Source organism: Fistularia commersonii, chromosome 25, assembly GCF_037954325.1.
Source record: "Fistularia commersonii isolate RoL2024-O1a breed Wild chromosome 25, RoL_Fcom_v1.0, whole genome shotgun sequence".
Taxonomy (NCBI): Eukaryota; Metazoa; Chordata; class Actinopteri; order Syngnathiformes; family Fistulariidae; genus Fistularia; species Fistularia commersonii.
In genome coordinates this window covers 1,585,058-1,601,565 of record NC_141308.1, presented here as the reverse complement: position 1 = coordinate 1,601,565, position 16,508 = coordinate 1,585,058, and the positions used below count along the sequence as shown (strand labels likewise).

At 39.6% G+C, this 16,508-nt stretch overlaps 1 protein-coding gene across 20 annotated transcripts in view; it reads left to right on the top strand.

The window, feature by feature from the left end:
* The window catches only part of mbnl1 (muscleblind-like splicing regulator 1), a 52,266-nt gene extending 40,377 nt beyond the window's left edge, over positions 1–11,889 (top strand). For 9 of the 20 annotated variants that reach the window (XM_086173094.1, XM_086173096.1, XM_086173100.1 and 6 more), the window contains 9 exons: positions 221–445; positions 2,309–2,548; positions 3,516–3,569; positions 4,714–4,867; positions 5,675–5,710; positions 7,029–7,120; positions 7,497–7,541; positions 8,239–8,310; positions 8,452–11,889. In XM_086173094.1, the coding sequence (XP_086029220.1) occupies positions 221–445; positions 2,309–2,548; positions 3,516–3,569; positions 4,714–4,867; positions 5,675–5,710; positions 7,029–7,120; positions 7,497–7,541; positions 8,239–8,295 (903 nt within the window). In that variant the 3' untranslated portion in view covers positions 8,296–8,310; positions 8,452–11,889. The remainder of the gene's footprint in view (positions 1–220; positions 446–2,308; positions 2,549–3,515; positions 3,570–4,713; positions 4,868–5,674; positions 5,711–7,028; positions 7,121–7,496; positions 7,542–8,238; positions 8,311–8,451) is intronic. The other 11 variants (XM_086173114.1, XM_086173113.1, XM_086173111.1 and 8 more) reach the window with 9 other exon arrangements.
* Positions 11,890–16,508: the final 4,619 nt, after the last annotated feature.

Sequence of the window (16,508 nt, the reverse complement as noted above, 5' to 3'; positions counted from 1 at the left end):
TGTGCCAGAGTTTCAAGTAAAAACATAACAGTAATAGATAATAGTAGTGTGTGTGTGTGTGTGTACATGCAAGCACATTTATGTACAAACACGGATACAGATCCATAAATGCCAGTGTGGCTTTTCTCTACCCATCTCTGTGTTTTACCCCATAATCTCTAATATCCACTCACTGTGATTTAACCTCTCCCACATGTGTTTTCTCTCTTGCTACTTCCAGCCCATGTTCTCAGTGACCCCAGGCCTGGCAACCAATGCCAGTGCAGCAGCAGCAGCTGCAGCTGCGGCCTTTAATCCATACCTGAGCCCCGTGTCACCAGGCCTGATGCCCCCGGAGATCCTGCCCAGCACCCCTGTCCTCATGGCCTCCAGCCCCACTGTCAGCCAAGTTCCAAACGCTGCTGCTGCCGCCGCCCAGAAGCTCCTGAGAACAGATAGGCTCGAGGTAACCACATCACTAGTTTTCTTGAAAATTAAAGGAGACAGAGACGTATTAAGAGGATCAACCCATTTCTCTCAGGAAAACTTATTTCAATATATTTATTCTTTTAGAGGAGTGAGTTACTCAGGATTATAATGAGCCCGTAAACAAGACAAGTCTTGTTAATGAAGACTTTTAAGAAGCAGAAGAATAACACCATTCTTCAGTGCACTTGTTCAACTGTATCTGAAAGCACTGAGTTTTCTGCAAATTAGAAGCTAATTAAAGGAAAATGCAACTTACAGCATCCTTTAGTGCTCCAGGTATGTACTATTTGTTGATAATTGTTTTGAATTTTTTGAACACGTTTGGTTTCACAATGTTATTCAAGGAAAATGTTAGATAAATACTACATAATTTGCCTAAAGGTTGACATGCAATTCTATACACAGTTTACAAATTATTTTCAAAGCACGTATAAACATAAATTCCAGGAAAACTAAAGATTGAAACATTTGTTCTGACATTTTAAACTGGTTTTAAAAGACCTCATTCTTGGCTGACTCCCTAACACTGGTTGTCATTTACTTTTGAATTAGTAACAATACAACTCAAAAAATTGAAAAGAGATATTGAATGATCATTACATTACATTACATTACAGTCATTTGGCAGACGCTTTTATCCGAAGCAACTTACAAAAAGCGCAATTCAGTCACCGAAGATCCAAAGTACAAGTAGTCTGAGGTCAGAAGTGACCACTCCACCAAATGGCCATCTCAAAACCATATACATATATATACATTCTTCTTAGTTTTTTATGTATTTAATTATTTGTTTTGGTTTTTTTGGGGGGGGGTTAAGTACTATTAGTGGGGTAGTGCTTCGTGAAGAGGTATGTTTTCAGCTCATAGCGGAAGATGGGCAGCGAGACAACAGTATGAGACAACAGTGCTACATCATATTTCCTCAAAAAGTAACATGATACTGTGCATTTTCTGAAATATAAAATATTGTTACAACACCCAGATTTATTGTTTTTTTCCATTATGCTATTTTTGAAGATGTGCGTGCGTGCTTGCGTGCTTGCGTGCTTGCGTGCGTGCGTGCGTGCGTGCGTGCGTGCGTGCGTGCTTGCGTGCGTACGTGTGTGTTTATGAACCACAAGTTAAGGCAAAATTGTATTGGCCTGCTTTCATTTATCAATGTATAGGTGTTTTAACATTCGTTGGATGTGATTTTCTTATTGTGTCTCTGGATTGCTTATTTTCGTGCATTTTACCAGTGTTTCACATAGAGAGGCAGATACAGAAAATGAAATGAAATACCAACGTATTTTTGAAGGCTTTAAAAGCAGGTGCTGCCCTCTGCTGTCTCCTACATAGATGTTAAAAATTGCCTTGGACACTGACACTACAAATATTGTGTTTTAGTTTATAGTGTTGATTGTAGCCTCAACTATTTTCCCTATAATGCACCATTAAAAACGAAATAAAAGGATATGTTAAATACATATGCACATATTTTTACACAAATACTTACTGAGCATTTCCAATTAAACAGGAAATGGGCTTTATATCGCTATTCATATACTGCAATTGATGTAAAAGGAACTGCCACTTAGGCAAGTCAAGAACATCTTGATGTTTCATATTATAAGAGGAATATAATTTTGTCAACTATCCTACCTTGCTACTGGGCTGAAAGTCATGCATTTTAAGCTTAATGTGTTTTCGTAACTGCACACCTACTAAAATGTCAAAGGAACAACAGCCTGGTGAGTCATACTTGATAGATTCTGTATAAAGACACAAATATAGAAAATAGAGCACATTCTCTGTGAAAGTTGTGCTGTTTCCACATACGATTCTCTCTCTGCTGCTCCAGGTGTGTAGAGAGTATCAGAGGGGAAATTGCTCCCGGGGGGAAAACGACTGTCGATTTGCCCATCCCGCAGACAGCACCATGATCGACACCAATGACAACACCGTCACTGTTTGCATGGACTACATCAAGGGTCGGTGCTCCAGAGAAAAATGCAAGTACTTCCACCCGCCAGCACACCTGCAAGCCAAGATAAAGGCTACACAGCACCAGGTGAACCAGGCCACAGCCGCCGCTGCCATGGTAAGCAACTTCAACAAAACTGGTCAAACTCATTCACACCTAGCAACTGGCTAAAATATGGGCTTTAACTCTTGTACATGGTTATGGTTTACAGCCTAGCAGCAACTTCAGTCACAGGGTTAACACATGTACATGTTTAAAAGTATAAATGCTTCCTCAAGGTAACTTTCCTGGTATAACCGGGAGAACTAAACACAATAGGCCGATGGTACATCATAATCGAGTACTGTGAGCTATTTTTTTCCCCGAAGTGACAAAGTGACAAGTGTTCATCTCATCTCATACCACAAGCAGAGTCAGTTCTTCTCTTTTTCTCTCTGGTGCCCTGGTCATGTTTGTGACTCCATTGTTTTTGTGTTTCCTATCTATTACTTCTCTTCCTCTTGACATTATTAAAAGGGGTTCATTGTGCTTTCAGTCCTGTCCCACAGTAACAGCACCTGTAAATAATAGTTCAACCACTCTGTCTGTTGATTACAGTGTTTGGTACTTGCTCCTCTTGAAATAGCGAGGCAAGCTTGGGGTGGATCATTGTAATGTGACTGACTAGGATGTGCACAGTGAAACAGAAAAACGGTTAATTGTGCTTCAGTACAATCAATACATTTCAATATCAGTACCTTAACGAGGCTTTACTTCAAGTAATGAATAATGTTCTCATCGCTATATCCCTTCATCTGTGTGCAACTATAACTAATGTAGATTGGTAGTTATCATTGATTTTTGATGACCATTTAACTGTTGAGCAGTAGAGCTACTGTAGTGTCCACACTGTGCATGCCTTAGTCCTGTTATCCCCTTGTATATTGCATTCCAATGATTTGTTTTTTATTTGTTTTTGTTTTTTCTCACCTATACCCAAACTGCACTGCTGCCCCCATGATGCACCTCTGCTTGCTGGTTTATGTTAATGCGCTTGAACCCCATTGGCCCATTGCCATCATGTGCTCGCTGCCTGCTAATTAAGACTCAGTCGGCTGTCAAATCACTGAAGCGACCCCTCGACGCAACCTTTGACCTGGTACTATGACCTTTCACCTTTTAGCTTGGCATGTGGCTTTGTTGTACAGCAGTGTTTTAACCAAATACGCAATTTTTGTTGTCTCTGTGTCAGTGCGGTGTCTTGGTATTCCTTCTGTTGTTCAGTCATTATTGCTTGTGATAAATGATTGTGGCTTATCTTTGAGTAAAATTGCACCCAATCCACCTATGTTATGAAAAGGTTAACTGAGGCTAACGTTGAAAATGTGGAATTTTGGATAAGGAGCCACGATCAATTGATCACCCAGCTTAATTAACCAAAAGTGAGAGAGGGCTAGGGAGTTACGGCTTTTAAAATTGTGGCATGGCATCAGTCTTTTTCCCAAATCGGTGGTCAGTTTCGCGGAGCAGCTAAATCAACGATGTGCATGTGTATCTGCTAGTGCATGACAGATGGATGGGGGGGCAAAGAGGAACAGTCTTTAAAAATATATGAGGTGACCCCACCATGACAAATAATTACAGTTCAAATGATGGTTCACGCCATCATCAAATCCTGTCATTGACCTTCAGATCTCAAGAATGGCCCCATGTCACATAAAACCCACATGCGGTGCTTTTTGTTCATAAATATGAATACCAAATATCATTTTTCACATTTTGCCTTGGCCTGAGATCATTTTTGACATTTGTCTGGGATGGAACCATCACTTAAACATGGCTTACAGTTTCTCATGGAGCTAGCAGTGCAGCCTCCCGTTCTATGTGCTACCTGTTCCACCTCTTGTTAGCTGCCTTATTTTATCGTTAATGCTTGCTTATGTTGCATCTAGTCAGCCCCTAGGACTACAAAGTTAATTGTCATAGTAAACCTCCTGCTAAGTTAATGATTACATAAATGCCTGTTAGCCAATAGCTTAAGTAGGCACCATGCTCCTGCTTGTGTAGTATTTGTGTCAGATTGCTGCTTGCTTGCTACTGATGATATGATTATATTGTTGTACACAAAAGGATATTATGATGTTGTTATTTGTATTATGTCCTCTAACATATGTGCCTTTTTTGTTTCTGTCCTTTTATTTTTTTTTACTTCCTTCAATCACACTTTCTCTCTCTTTCACACACCTCTCTATCTGTTTTCCTAATGTCTTCCTCACTGACCCCCCCCTCACCTGGCTGGGCAGGGTATCGCCCCTAGTGTCATGGCTCCCCTGCCAAAGCGGGCAGCCCTGGAGAAGGCTAACGGGGCCTCTACCGTTTTTAACACCGGCATGCTCCAGTACCAACAGGCCCTGGCCAGCATGCAGTTTCAGCAGCAGGCTGCTTTCCTTCCATCAGGTATGACTCCAAAGGCAACCAAAGATAGCCAGAGGACGCCTGGCTCAGGCTGATCTGGTGTCTGCTGGAAATGGTGCTGGACAAATTGCACCTTAAACCCTGATGCATAGTCCTGCAGTCCTTTAGCTCTTTGAAGTAGTTATGTAAAAAATTGTCCGTTAAAGCGCTACATTGAATTGAGGTTGGATCTATGACGTGTCAAAACTCCTCATCTCTTCAGGGTGCTTCAACAACTGTGTGCATTAGGCTCTGTATGGCATTGCATGGCCACTTAGGTTTAGGAACAGGACAGGGGAGTCCCTTACTACTAATTCTTCTACAATATTATGTTAAATTCAGACCGAGTAAGTGATGACTGAAACAGACACAGCATTTTCTTGTTCAAAATATCGAAGCAATGCTGGGGCTTTGGCTGACGCTGGGATAACCGGGGCCGGAAGGATTAGTCATTTGTATCTGGTCTTTAAGTTTGGCACCAAACTGAAGGATGGCTTCTATTTAAGGTTGCTGTTCTCACCTCTTTTTAAGTAATTTTAATAATTGAATCATAACAACGCTATCACTCATGGTGTGTTCCACATTCATATATTATACAAAAGCTTATATTCTAGATTCTGATTTGATTAACACATTTCCTTATAATGAGATCATCACCTCACATTTTCCAATCACTGATGACTGTCCAAGAGATATTAACCTTTTTTCCCCTACCTTATCTCTCCCCTCACTCTAACGAACCTTGTGATGGGCTGTTTTGATTTCTCTTCCCTATCCAATCCACTTCCTGTTGCACTGCATGATGGGCAGGCTCAATATTGTGCATGACACCTGCAGCCAGTGTTGGTAGGTTCCAGCTTTCCTTCTCCAATTATCTGTAACTTCATGACTGAAACACATGCCATCACAATCTAACCAACAGAGCTACTCTGAGATATGTACAGTATTGGGCATAATGGGCTTCTGATTCAGCCTTTTTGGGTTACATTTGGTGAGATGAAAGGTTTAGTTTTCTGATGTGCAAAAGTACTTTTTTTTTTTCTAAAGCAGAGCCAATTATCAATTTTCTTAAAACACACGTGTTGTTGTAAGGTTTAAATGCATATCAACTGTGGTCCAGCTGTATAAATTTAACTGACTTCTTATAGGTTCTGTTAAAAAATATCACTTGATAATTTTCATTTTGATGCTTGTTCTCCACCTGGCTTTTTGGCTAATCTAACACACCCTGACACCTTAACACAACTTAACACATTTTTTTTTTTAACTAAAAATTGAGGGACTTCAATTGTAACCTTCCCCTTATCTCCTTTGCCATAGTAACTTGATTCTAAAGTGTTATTGTGAGTTAGTTGTTACTAAAACGGTCGTTAAATGGCTGTGGTGTGCGATTTAGTGGCATCCGGCGGTAGACTGCAATAAATCTTAATGCCTAACCCCTTGTTTCCAAGTGTGCAGGAGAAACTGTCTAGCCTTTAGGCTTCTGGAATTCCATGAAACCAAAGCAACAGTGGCAAAATTTTGTAAACCTTTAACAGAAGAATTCATGCCTTTTCTTCGCTGCCATGAAAATGTCATTGTCTCTTTTGCTCATTTGTAAAAATAATAAAAACTACCCACCTTTGGTCAACAGCCTGTCAACTTCAACACACTTACTCCTGTTTGTTTTCTCTTTCCTCTAATGTAATGAAAATGTTAGGCTGCCTCATTACCCTAAAAAAGTTAAAATGCAACACTGAAATGAAGTAGAAAGTTGTTTTTATTCATACAGCACTTTTTTAGAACACGAAATGCCTGTGAGGCACAAAAATAACGTAAGGCGCATAGATACACTGCAATGATGCAATGCATAAAATAGCAGAAAGACATGCAAACAAACCATCTCCTGCTCCAAATCCTTCATTTGGTCTTTTATATTTACCAATATCTAGTTTTCAAAAAGATAAATATTCTTCATGTATTATTTACATTTCACGGTGTGTAGATTTTCAAAGATGCAGTAACTGCTGCAGTGACAAAGTATTGGCAGAGGTAGGAAATGGGACCAGTTAAGTTGAATCCCTCCACAAATCCCTGCCTTTCGCTTTCTTTTGATCACCTGGTGTGTATGTGGCTTCACTGCTCCTCTGTGTATTTTGCTTACATGATTTTCCCTCCAAAAAAGTTCCCATGATGCACGGTGGTACTCCTGTCACTGTGTCTGCAGCCACCACATCTGCCACAAGCGTTCCCTTCGCAACTGCCTCCACCAATCAGGTTTGCACCTCTACCGTCTCCCAGTCTTTCTCTCTGCATTTATCTTCTAACTCTCTCTCTCTCTCCCTCCGTCATTACCTTCCTGACAATCTATGATTTTTCTATGCACATGAATGATCTAAGGATGCTCATGTCTTACAGCAAGGGGTGGGTTGCACAATAGAGTACTCCTTCTTGTTGGCCTACACAAGAGTCCAACATGCAGTCGTACATACACATGTCATACTGTTAAGTTTATACATCTTTTGAATACATTTAAAGTGTAAATTGTAGCTTCCTAGACCATCTTTCTTGTGTCTTTCTGGAGAAAAATACTGTATTGCATTTAATGTGTGTCCACATTGTAACCCCGATTTTTGTCCTTTCCTATTTTGAGGACTCTTCCTTATCAAAGTTGACTACCAACGAATACATGCAATTGGTATGTATGAGGTAGTTTTTTTTTGCCAACATTTTTTGACCCATTCGCACAGCTTGTGCAACAGTTGCTCTCTGTGCCTTTTGGTGCCTGGCTTTTTTCCCCCCTCTTCCTTTTTTCGCTACTGCTTCCAGTACCTTAAACAAAGCTTTACTATGTGTCACATGTTCAAAAAGCTGGAAACACTCATAAAATCACACTGTAATTAAGTTTAAAAAGTAGATTTAACTTTCTGTCAGCATCACGTTCATTGTGTAATTTCATAATTTATACGAAAAGACTTGTGAAAGAGCAGGGTGTATCGACGTGTCAGTATTCTTGATAGAGGACATGTTTTCCGCATTTCATTGAGGTGTGGAGGTCAACAACATGGAGAAGTTAGATTTGCATGGGGGAGCCAACTCACTGACAGTTAAACCCTTTGACCCCCTCATCTCTCCACTCCCTTTAATACTGCCTCTTCCACTGTCCAGAGGAGTCACATCTGGATAGATTTTGCCTCAACTGCAGCCAAAATGCGCTTTTTCTGTCTCGTCATCACTGTATTTTTTTTTTACAGCTGAGAACATGTCTTTTTGTGAGATGTGGTTAATATGTTCTGCGGTGAAATGGTTTTGCATTCATATTGTCGGCCACACCGACTACGAGTGTTTTTTGGTGGGATCCCTCTTTTGATCTCTTGTCTGCTTTCTATCCTCAGATTCCAATAATATCTGCAGATCATCTGAGTAGTCACAAGTACTTGACTCAAATGTAGTTCCTCTCAAGAACAGTGAGTTCCTATTTCAATACCCCTCATTCCCTCTTATTTTTTGTTGTGTGAATCGCATTAGCTCTGGTTTCCATTTTACTTGAATACCAAAGCGTTAACATCATTTTATTTTTTTCAAATGAATTCCGTTATGTCTTACAGATCAAATGAATGTGTGCTGGCACCGTCCAAGCCAAAAGAGTTCAGCCTTTATTTACATAAACTTCAGAATGTCAAGAAATGGAATATCAAGGGTCTGCCATCTCTTAGCCGGTCCATGATGATGGTCTCATCACATGTGTAAAACATCAAGGATGTGATACATGATCTGTGCCATATTTCCACATATCAATGTCAAGAAGAATTTGCAAAAAGAAACATTCAACTGAAAGAGGAGGATATCTTGGGGCCGGGATTGGATGAAAATATTCACATTACACCTCTATGTCTGGCTAAGCAAAGCACCTGATTTGTTCTTATTATTTTCTTTACTGCATGCACAGAATGGTAACAAATGTAGTTGCAAACAGCAACTTACAGTGCTGGTATGTTAGTAGACCAAGATTTTTCTTTCCTTTTTTTTTCCATTTGATCTTATTTTTTTTTTTCCTTTTTTAAAAAAATCAGCCATATTTCATAGTTTACATGTGAAATGCAAATGTGCACCTTTAGTTTGAATTGAAATCTGAAAGGCACAATGATTTTAACAGGAATCTTACTCGCCAAAATGATTAGGCATGTACAGTATTGTGTTTTTAAAGCTACTAGTAAAACTAGATATTGAAATGAGGGTCTTGGACATATGAATGTTCTGGGTAAACCAACATACCTGTGTACCTTGAAAGCACAGCCAGGCTAGCTTTTTTTTCACCATGTCATGTGCCATCATGGCCATACAGCGAAAAACCAGAGTGTTATCTCAGCAGTGTTATTTGTTTACCAAGGGTAAAGGTTTTGTGTGGCTCTTAATATTGATTTGAGATCAGATTGTGAGTTTATTGTTTTCGTTTTGTTTGTTTGTTTTTTACTTTTCCATTTTAGTAATCAGTCACGGGGGGTTTGCCGAAATAAATGTTTTAACTTTAAGTCTTTTCCTTCTCAAAAGTTTCCTAATACCTCTTTCATAGACTAGAGTGCTGTTTCTTTCAGTTGGGATTCAATCGCTCAAGTCCATTGACTCTAAAGCTTGGTAAAGATGAGGGACGTCGCTTCAGTCATCGAGTTATCTTGCTGTCCATCTTTCAAAGAGGGGCAACTCTCAATCGGTCTGTAAGACGCACTGTCGATCTTTGTTTATCACAGCTAACCCGAGAGTCCGAGGTCGTTGAAACCGTACATACTCTTAAACTATTGCTTGTCTGATCATCTAATTTCACAAACCAGCTCAAGTGAACCCTCACTTTTAGGAGAAAGAAAAAATTAATAAAAAAAAATACACATGAAAATTCACATGAAAATGGGAAGATTCTTGTTCACACGTAGACCCAACCGCAGAAACCAAAGCACAGTTTGTCTCTCGGTCTCCCTGGGATTACGGAAGCAGCTCTCGAGGGACTTAAATAATTGAGAAACCATGTTTATTATAGTTCATTCTTCTGTCGGTGTTACGATTACTTCCCTTATCTGTTGTCATAGAGGTGTGTTGTGTCTTTACCGATTGTAATGTACCTTACAAAGCCTTAGATTACAATTAATGGGTCAAAACCCAGTCAAATGTACTTTCAATCACCATGCAGGTAAAGAACACCAATGATGTTTTATAGTTATATCACATGCCGCTTATAATGTTTTTGTTCTTTCTCTCTATGTAAAAGTAATAATTACTCTCTTAAATTTAATTGAACTTGTTATGTACTACTTAAGGATTTGAATCTATTTGAGATATGTAGTTGTAGATTTTTCTTTTCTTTTGCCTTACTATATATTACTTGACAACATTGATATAGCCGTTGTAGATTTTGAGGTAGTATGACATTCATAACTTTTTCAAACCACATGATAATATGTTGAGTCAATTTTAAAATTCACTTCATTCATATAGCTGGACGTCTTTTCTTCAGTTGGTATTACATTATCAGTTCATTTTGTTGAAGATGAAAGACATTTTTGATACAAGGAGTGATAAGTTCATTTCACTGCATCTTGAGTAGACAAAAAACCTAATGTTTGAACATTTTCAGTTTTCCTTGTAACATGTCAAGATCCTATTTGAAAATATATTGTATCAAAATATAGATTGTCCTTTTTTTTAGAGTAAAAATTGTTTTCTACTGTATCCATTTAAAAAAAAAATATATGTACTTTTGTTTGAATATTTCTTAAGTTTGCCCTGAATGTCAGGCCAAAATGAGCAGCGAGATTGACGGGTGTTTCAGTTTTTGGCAGAGCGTGAGATTAGGGCCGAGAAAGCAAAATGACTTTTCCAGACTGGAGAAGGTCAAATATGCTACAGGTGATGAGTTATAACCTAAGGGACGAAGGTTGACTTTTTGCACTTCTGTATATAGTCAAATGAACAGAGAAAATGTGTATCATATTGAGATATTATTTTGAATAAAAAAGATCTATAATTATGAGGAATTTTGTTAATTTAAATTCATAAATTAGAAGACCAGCTAAAATTGCTTGCAAAGAAGGGCACTAGTTTCTTGGCCAATGCATTCAGAGAAAGCTATGCGCTTTTTGTCTTATTTTATCAGTGGCTTGTATTGCCCAGGAATGTTGCTGGGGGAAACAGATCCCCATGTCCTGCTAACTCCACCCCTCAGATGATGTCCATATATCATTTGTTGGTCTTGGTCATATTGCTGCTCTCATGGTACAGTCGATACATAAAGCTATCAAAATTTGTGTTCTATTATAGTTTGATTTGACTGCATGTAAAAGTACAAACACGCAAACAACAGAAACTGCATAGAATTGTAAGGAAAGATGTCACATTCAGATTACAAAATACACAAGAAGTTGTTTTTTTTTACAAGTCATGCATATGGTAGATTAACATTCACAGTAAAAGAGAAATAATACGACAGAAACAAGTCATCTTACTCATGTGTGATAAGATATGTTCCAAGAAAACATGCTATTTTAAAAAAAAGATGATAAAATATTAGCACTCATCAACCCCATATACTTTTTCAGAGCCATATATAGACAGTCAACACTGACTCACAGGAAATTGTTCTTGCTATCCCAGCTGTGCACTCAGCAGGTGAAGGCTCACCACACCAAATGCACATTTGGCAAATTAGTCTTTGAAATGAATGTAACAGTTTTTGGTCAACATGTTTCTGACTCGAGGCTGCTGTATAGTCGCTAAAAAACCAAAGCACCATATTCTCTGAACCAGATTTCACTCTTATGTCTGGAGCCGAGGTGTCTCTTCCCTGCTGGGGTCACACACACACACACACACACACACACACACACATACGCTTTGACTGCTTTTTACTTGTAAGTGCAACCACCAATTATGTATTTGCTAGCAGTTGCCACACAACAATGTATGATTTGATTATGCACATTTTATTGTTGCCATAATTGACTCTTGCTGTATGGATGGAAAAAAAAAATAAAACAATATTTGAGTTGTTCATGCAACCTGTACGTGTTCACCGACTCTGGTATTGAAAGTGTGTGTGTGTGTGTGTGTGTGTGTTGGGGTTGGGAAGGGGCAATTGTAGATGGTGAACATAATGTGGGGTATTTTATTCAAGAATCTGTCTGAACCCTTTTGAGCCTATTGTGAAGATATTTATTCTGAAGCAGCTTCACAGAGGTTCTTCTTGATTGTTCAAAGCTATTTTGATATGGTCATATCTGATTATGGATTCTGGTCCATTCTTTTACAAATTCCAAACAATGGGTATTATACAGTATGTACAGTAAGTTGAAGCCATATGAAAGCACATTAAATTCCATGTCGGGTCGTCCCCCTCGATTCAGTTATCAAATGACTGTTTATACACACCAAGTGACATACAGCCCTTTACTACATTCAACTTTTTAAATGATGACTGCAAACACATTGCTTGGATGACTGAATGCTTAAGTAAATTCACAAGTCTTTAAAGTCAAGTCCCAAGTTATTTATTTCCTGCCATCATGAGAGTGACACTAACTGACTTATGTCCAGATCGCATCCCTTAAGCACACATAGTCACAAACAAACCTGTAAGAAAGTTTTCATTCATGAACAGCATGAATGGTATTAATAGCTATTAATAGCTTATTCACAGGTATAAAGTTTAAACTTGATTAGTCCATAAGTAGATCTTTATAACATAGCATTCAAATTCACACAAGTAATGAATTAATATTAAGTAACATTCATATCCAGACATCAAGGAGAACCTATAACATCTGAGGAACAACTTGGAGGACACGAGACGTGGCTCAAGACTGGGGCTGGCAAACTGATGAAGCCAGACTGGAGATTGATGGATGAAAAGGGAGGTTCATTTTTTTTTGTGTTTTTGAACATTGAACATTAAAATTCTTTCAAATTACCAGGAATATTATTTTAAAAAAGCTTGAGTTTTCAGCTTTCTATTAATCGAGTCTGCTGTTGCGGAGTTCAGAATCACAACTCTAATATCAAGACCCTCTTATGGCCACTAGAAAGACAGATTTAAGGTACCTCCTGTGCACCTCATGCACTGCAAAGTTTGTCTGCAAACAACATTTAAATGTCCATTTGGAATGAACGGAGGGATCGCTTTGTCAGATATATTGGAATCAAGCCCCTAAAACATGTCAAATTCCTTGTCCTTGAGCAAAAGTAGTCAAATTTGTCAGTCATGAAAACCCTCTGAATATTCATGGCCTTCCTGCACTAACTGTTTACCTGCCAATACACACACTTTTCTCTATTTGAACTCTTAATTACCACATGCTGAACTGCAAAGTGAACTCCCCACCATATCTTTTATTGACTGCCATTTATTGTGCTTATTTATCTATTTATTGTACCATTCATGAAGTCATTATCTCTACCACTTATCCTGTGCTCAGGGTTGCTGGGTTGCTGGAGCCTATCCTTGCTGTCATTGGATAAGAGCACGCGAACACCTCGGACCGGTAACCATTCGATCGCAGCCGCTTACGGAGACAAACAAGCGTTCTCTCTCATTCACAAGTCTGGGCAGTTTAGGGTCTCCACTGAACCTGCTACATATTTTTATTGTCAAGTCAGATCAGATTTTATTTACATAGCACCAAATCACAACAGGGATGCCTCATGACACTTAACATTCAGAGTAGGTCTGGGATTTACAGAAACCCAGCGATCATCCCATGAGCAAGCACTTGGCGACAAGAGCAAGGAAAAACTGCCCCTTACAGGGCAGAAACCTTAGACGGATCTGAGCTCAATGCAGGCAGCCTTCTGTGACAACTGGTTGTGGGAGAAAGAGAGAGCAGGAGAGAGAGGGCAGTAGAAAAATAGAAAGCAAGAGTGTGATAGAGACAAAGGGAGGTTTGAGGGTTGGGAGGGACAGATCCAAAGTAGTGCTAAAAGCAACAAGATTCTGTCCTTACGAAGCTACATTTGTCTATTCTATGCTACTAAACCATTGACTCTGCGGACAGAAGTTCCTTCCTGTGCAGATTCAGATTCAAATTCCCAAACTTTGCTGTCATCTAAGAAATGCATACAGTGCAAAGCTTGGATGAGATTTAGTTTGCATTTGTACTCTACAGCATTTTCGTAGATGAGGATAATGACAATTGAAAATTGTAAACAATACATTGTTTGTGCACCCAATATCTTCTCATGTGTATCTGTCAGATGCAATAAAATGAATATTGCACCATTTTAAAAACCATACACTGGATCTTCTTCTCTGTTTGGCTTTTCCATCAGGGGTCGCAAAAGCGACTCAATCTTCTACATCTAGCCCTACTCTCTGTATCCTCCTCTCTCACGTCATCTGTTTTCATATCCTCTCTCACTACGCCCATAAATCTTCTCTTTGGTCTTCCTCAAGAGCCTCTGCCTGGCAGCTCCAATCCCAGCATCCGTCTACCAATATATTCACTGTCCCTCCTCTGTACATGACCCAACCATCTTAGTCTGGCTTCTCTGACCGTCTCTCGAAAACATCTAACATGTGCTGTTCCTCTGATAGACTCATTCCTGATCCTATCCATCCTGGTCACTCCCAAAGAGAACCTCAACATCTTCATCTCTGCAACCTCTAGCTCTGCCTCCTGTCTTTTCAACATTGTCACTGTTTTTAGGCCATACAGCATTGCTGGTCTCACCACTGACTTGTACACCTTTCCTTTCATTCTGGCTGATAGCATAGTGTCCCTGATACTTTTCTCCACCCATTCCGACCTTCTTGAACCCATTTGTTTACCTCTTTTCCACACTCTCTGTCGCCCTGGAGTGTTGACCCTTAGTACTTGAAGTCCTCCAACTTCCTGGTCTCCACTTCCTGTAGCCTCACCGTTCCTCTCATTCACACATATATACTCTGTCTTGCTGAGACTAACCTTCATTCATCTCCTTTCCAGAGCATACCTCCACCTCAAGATTTTCCTCAACCTGTTCTCTGCTCTCACTACAGATCACAATGTCATCTGCAAATATCATGGTCCATGGAGATTCCTGTCTAACTTCATCTATCAGCCTGTCCATCACCACCGCAAACAAGAAAGGGCTCAGAGCTGATCCCTGATGGAGTCCCATCTCCATCTTGAACACAGCACTGTCTAACAGCTAGCATGCACGTCCTGCACCAGTCTAATATATTTCTCTGCCACTCCAGACCTCCTCATACAATACCAGAGCTCCTCTCTTGGCACCCTGTCATATGCTTTTTCTAGGCCTACAAAAGCGTAATGCAGCTCCCTCTGACCTTCTCTGTACTTCTCTATTAGCATTCTCAAAGCAAATACTGCACCTGTAGTACTCTTTCTAGGCATGAAACCATGCTGCTGTTCACAAACGCTGACTTCTGCTCTTAGTATAGTTTCCATGACTTTCCCATAACTTCATTGTATGGCTCATCAACTTTATCCCTTTAAACATGTTTAGATCATTCGCTCCCTCCTTACTGTCCAACTGAGCTTACAAGTCATCATACGCCCTTTGTTTAGCCTTTGCTACCTCTGTCTTTACCTGACGTTGTACCTCCCTGTGCGCCTCTCTGTTCTCTTCAGTCCCCTCAGTGTCCCACTTCTTAGCTAACCGCTTTCTCTGTATATACTCAAGCACGTCCTCATTCCACTACCAAGTCTCATTATCTGCTTTCCTTCCAGATGACACACCAAGTACTCTCCTACCTGTCTCCCTGGTAACATTAACCATAGTTGTCCAGTCATCTGGAAGCCCTCCCTGGCCACCCAGAGTATTTCTCAACTTTACCCTGAAAACCATACAGCACTCTTCCCTTTTCAGCTTCCGTTACTTTGCCCTCTGCTCTGCCTTTGTCCTCTTGATCTTTCTTGTCACAAGAGTCATACTAAAAACCACCATCCATTGCAGTCACTGATCTCTTTCTACCTGCATGCTCCAACCTCCTCTCTTATAAGTTACACTATGTTCCTGTCTTTTCTCAAAAAAGTGTTCTCTACAGCCATTTCCATCCTTTTTGCAAAGTCTACCACCATCTGTCTCTCTGTGTTTCAATCCTGAATACCAAACCTGCCCATCACTTCTTCATCCCCTATATTGTCTGCACCAACATGTCCATTGAAGTCTGCACCAATTACCACTCTGTCATCTCTGGGGATATTTTGCATCGCTTTATCTAACTCATTCTAGAACTTCTACTTCTCTTCTTACTCACATCCCACCTACGGAGCATAGCCACTAACAGCACTGAGCATCACACCTTCAATTTCCTGTTTCAGACTCATAAATCTATCTAACATTCTTTTCACCTCCAAAACATTCCTATCAAACTCCTCCTTCAAGATAACTCCAACTCCATTTCTCATCCTGTCAGTACCAGGATAGTACAGCTTAAAACCTGCTCCTAAGCTTCTAGCCTTGCTACCTTTCCTGGAGACACAGTATATCCACCTAACTTCCCTGCATCACCCTATTATATTTATATATATAAAATCACACTGCCCTTTCGGAAAAAATAATAAAATTATATATATATATATATATACACACACATATGTATATATATATATACATATATACATATATATATATATATATCAGTGACGTGCACTGATGTTCATGGCTGGTATCGTATCCT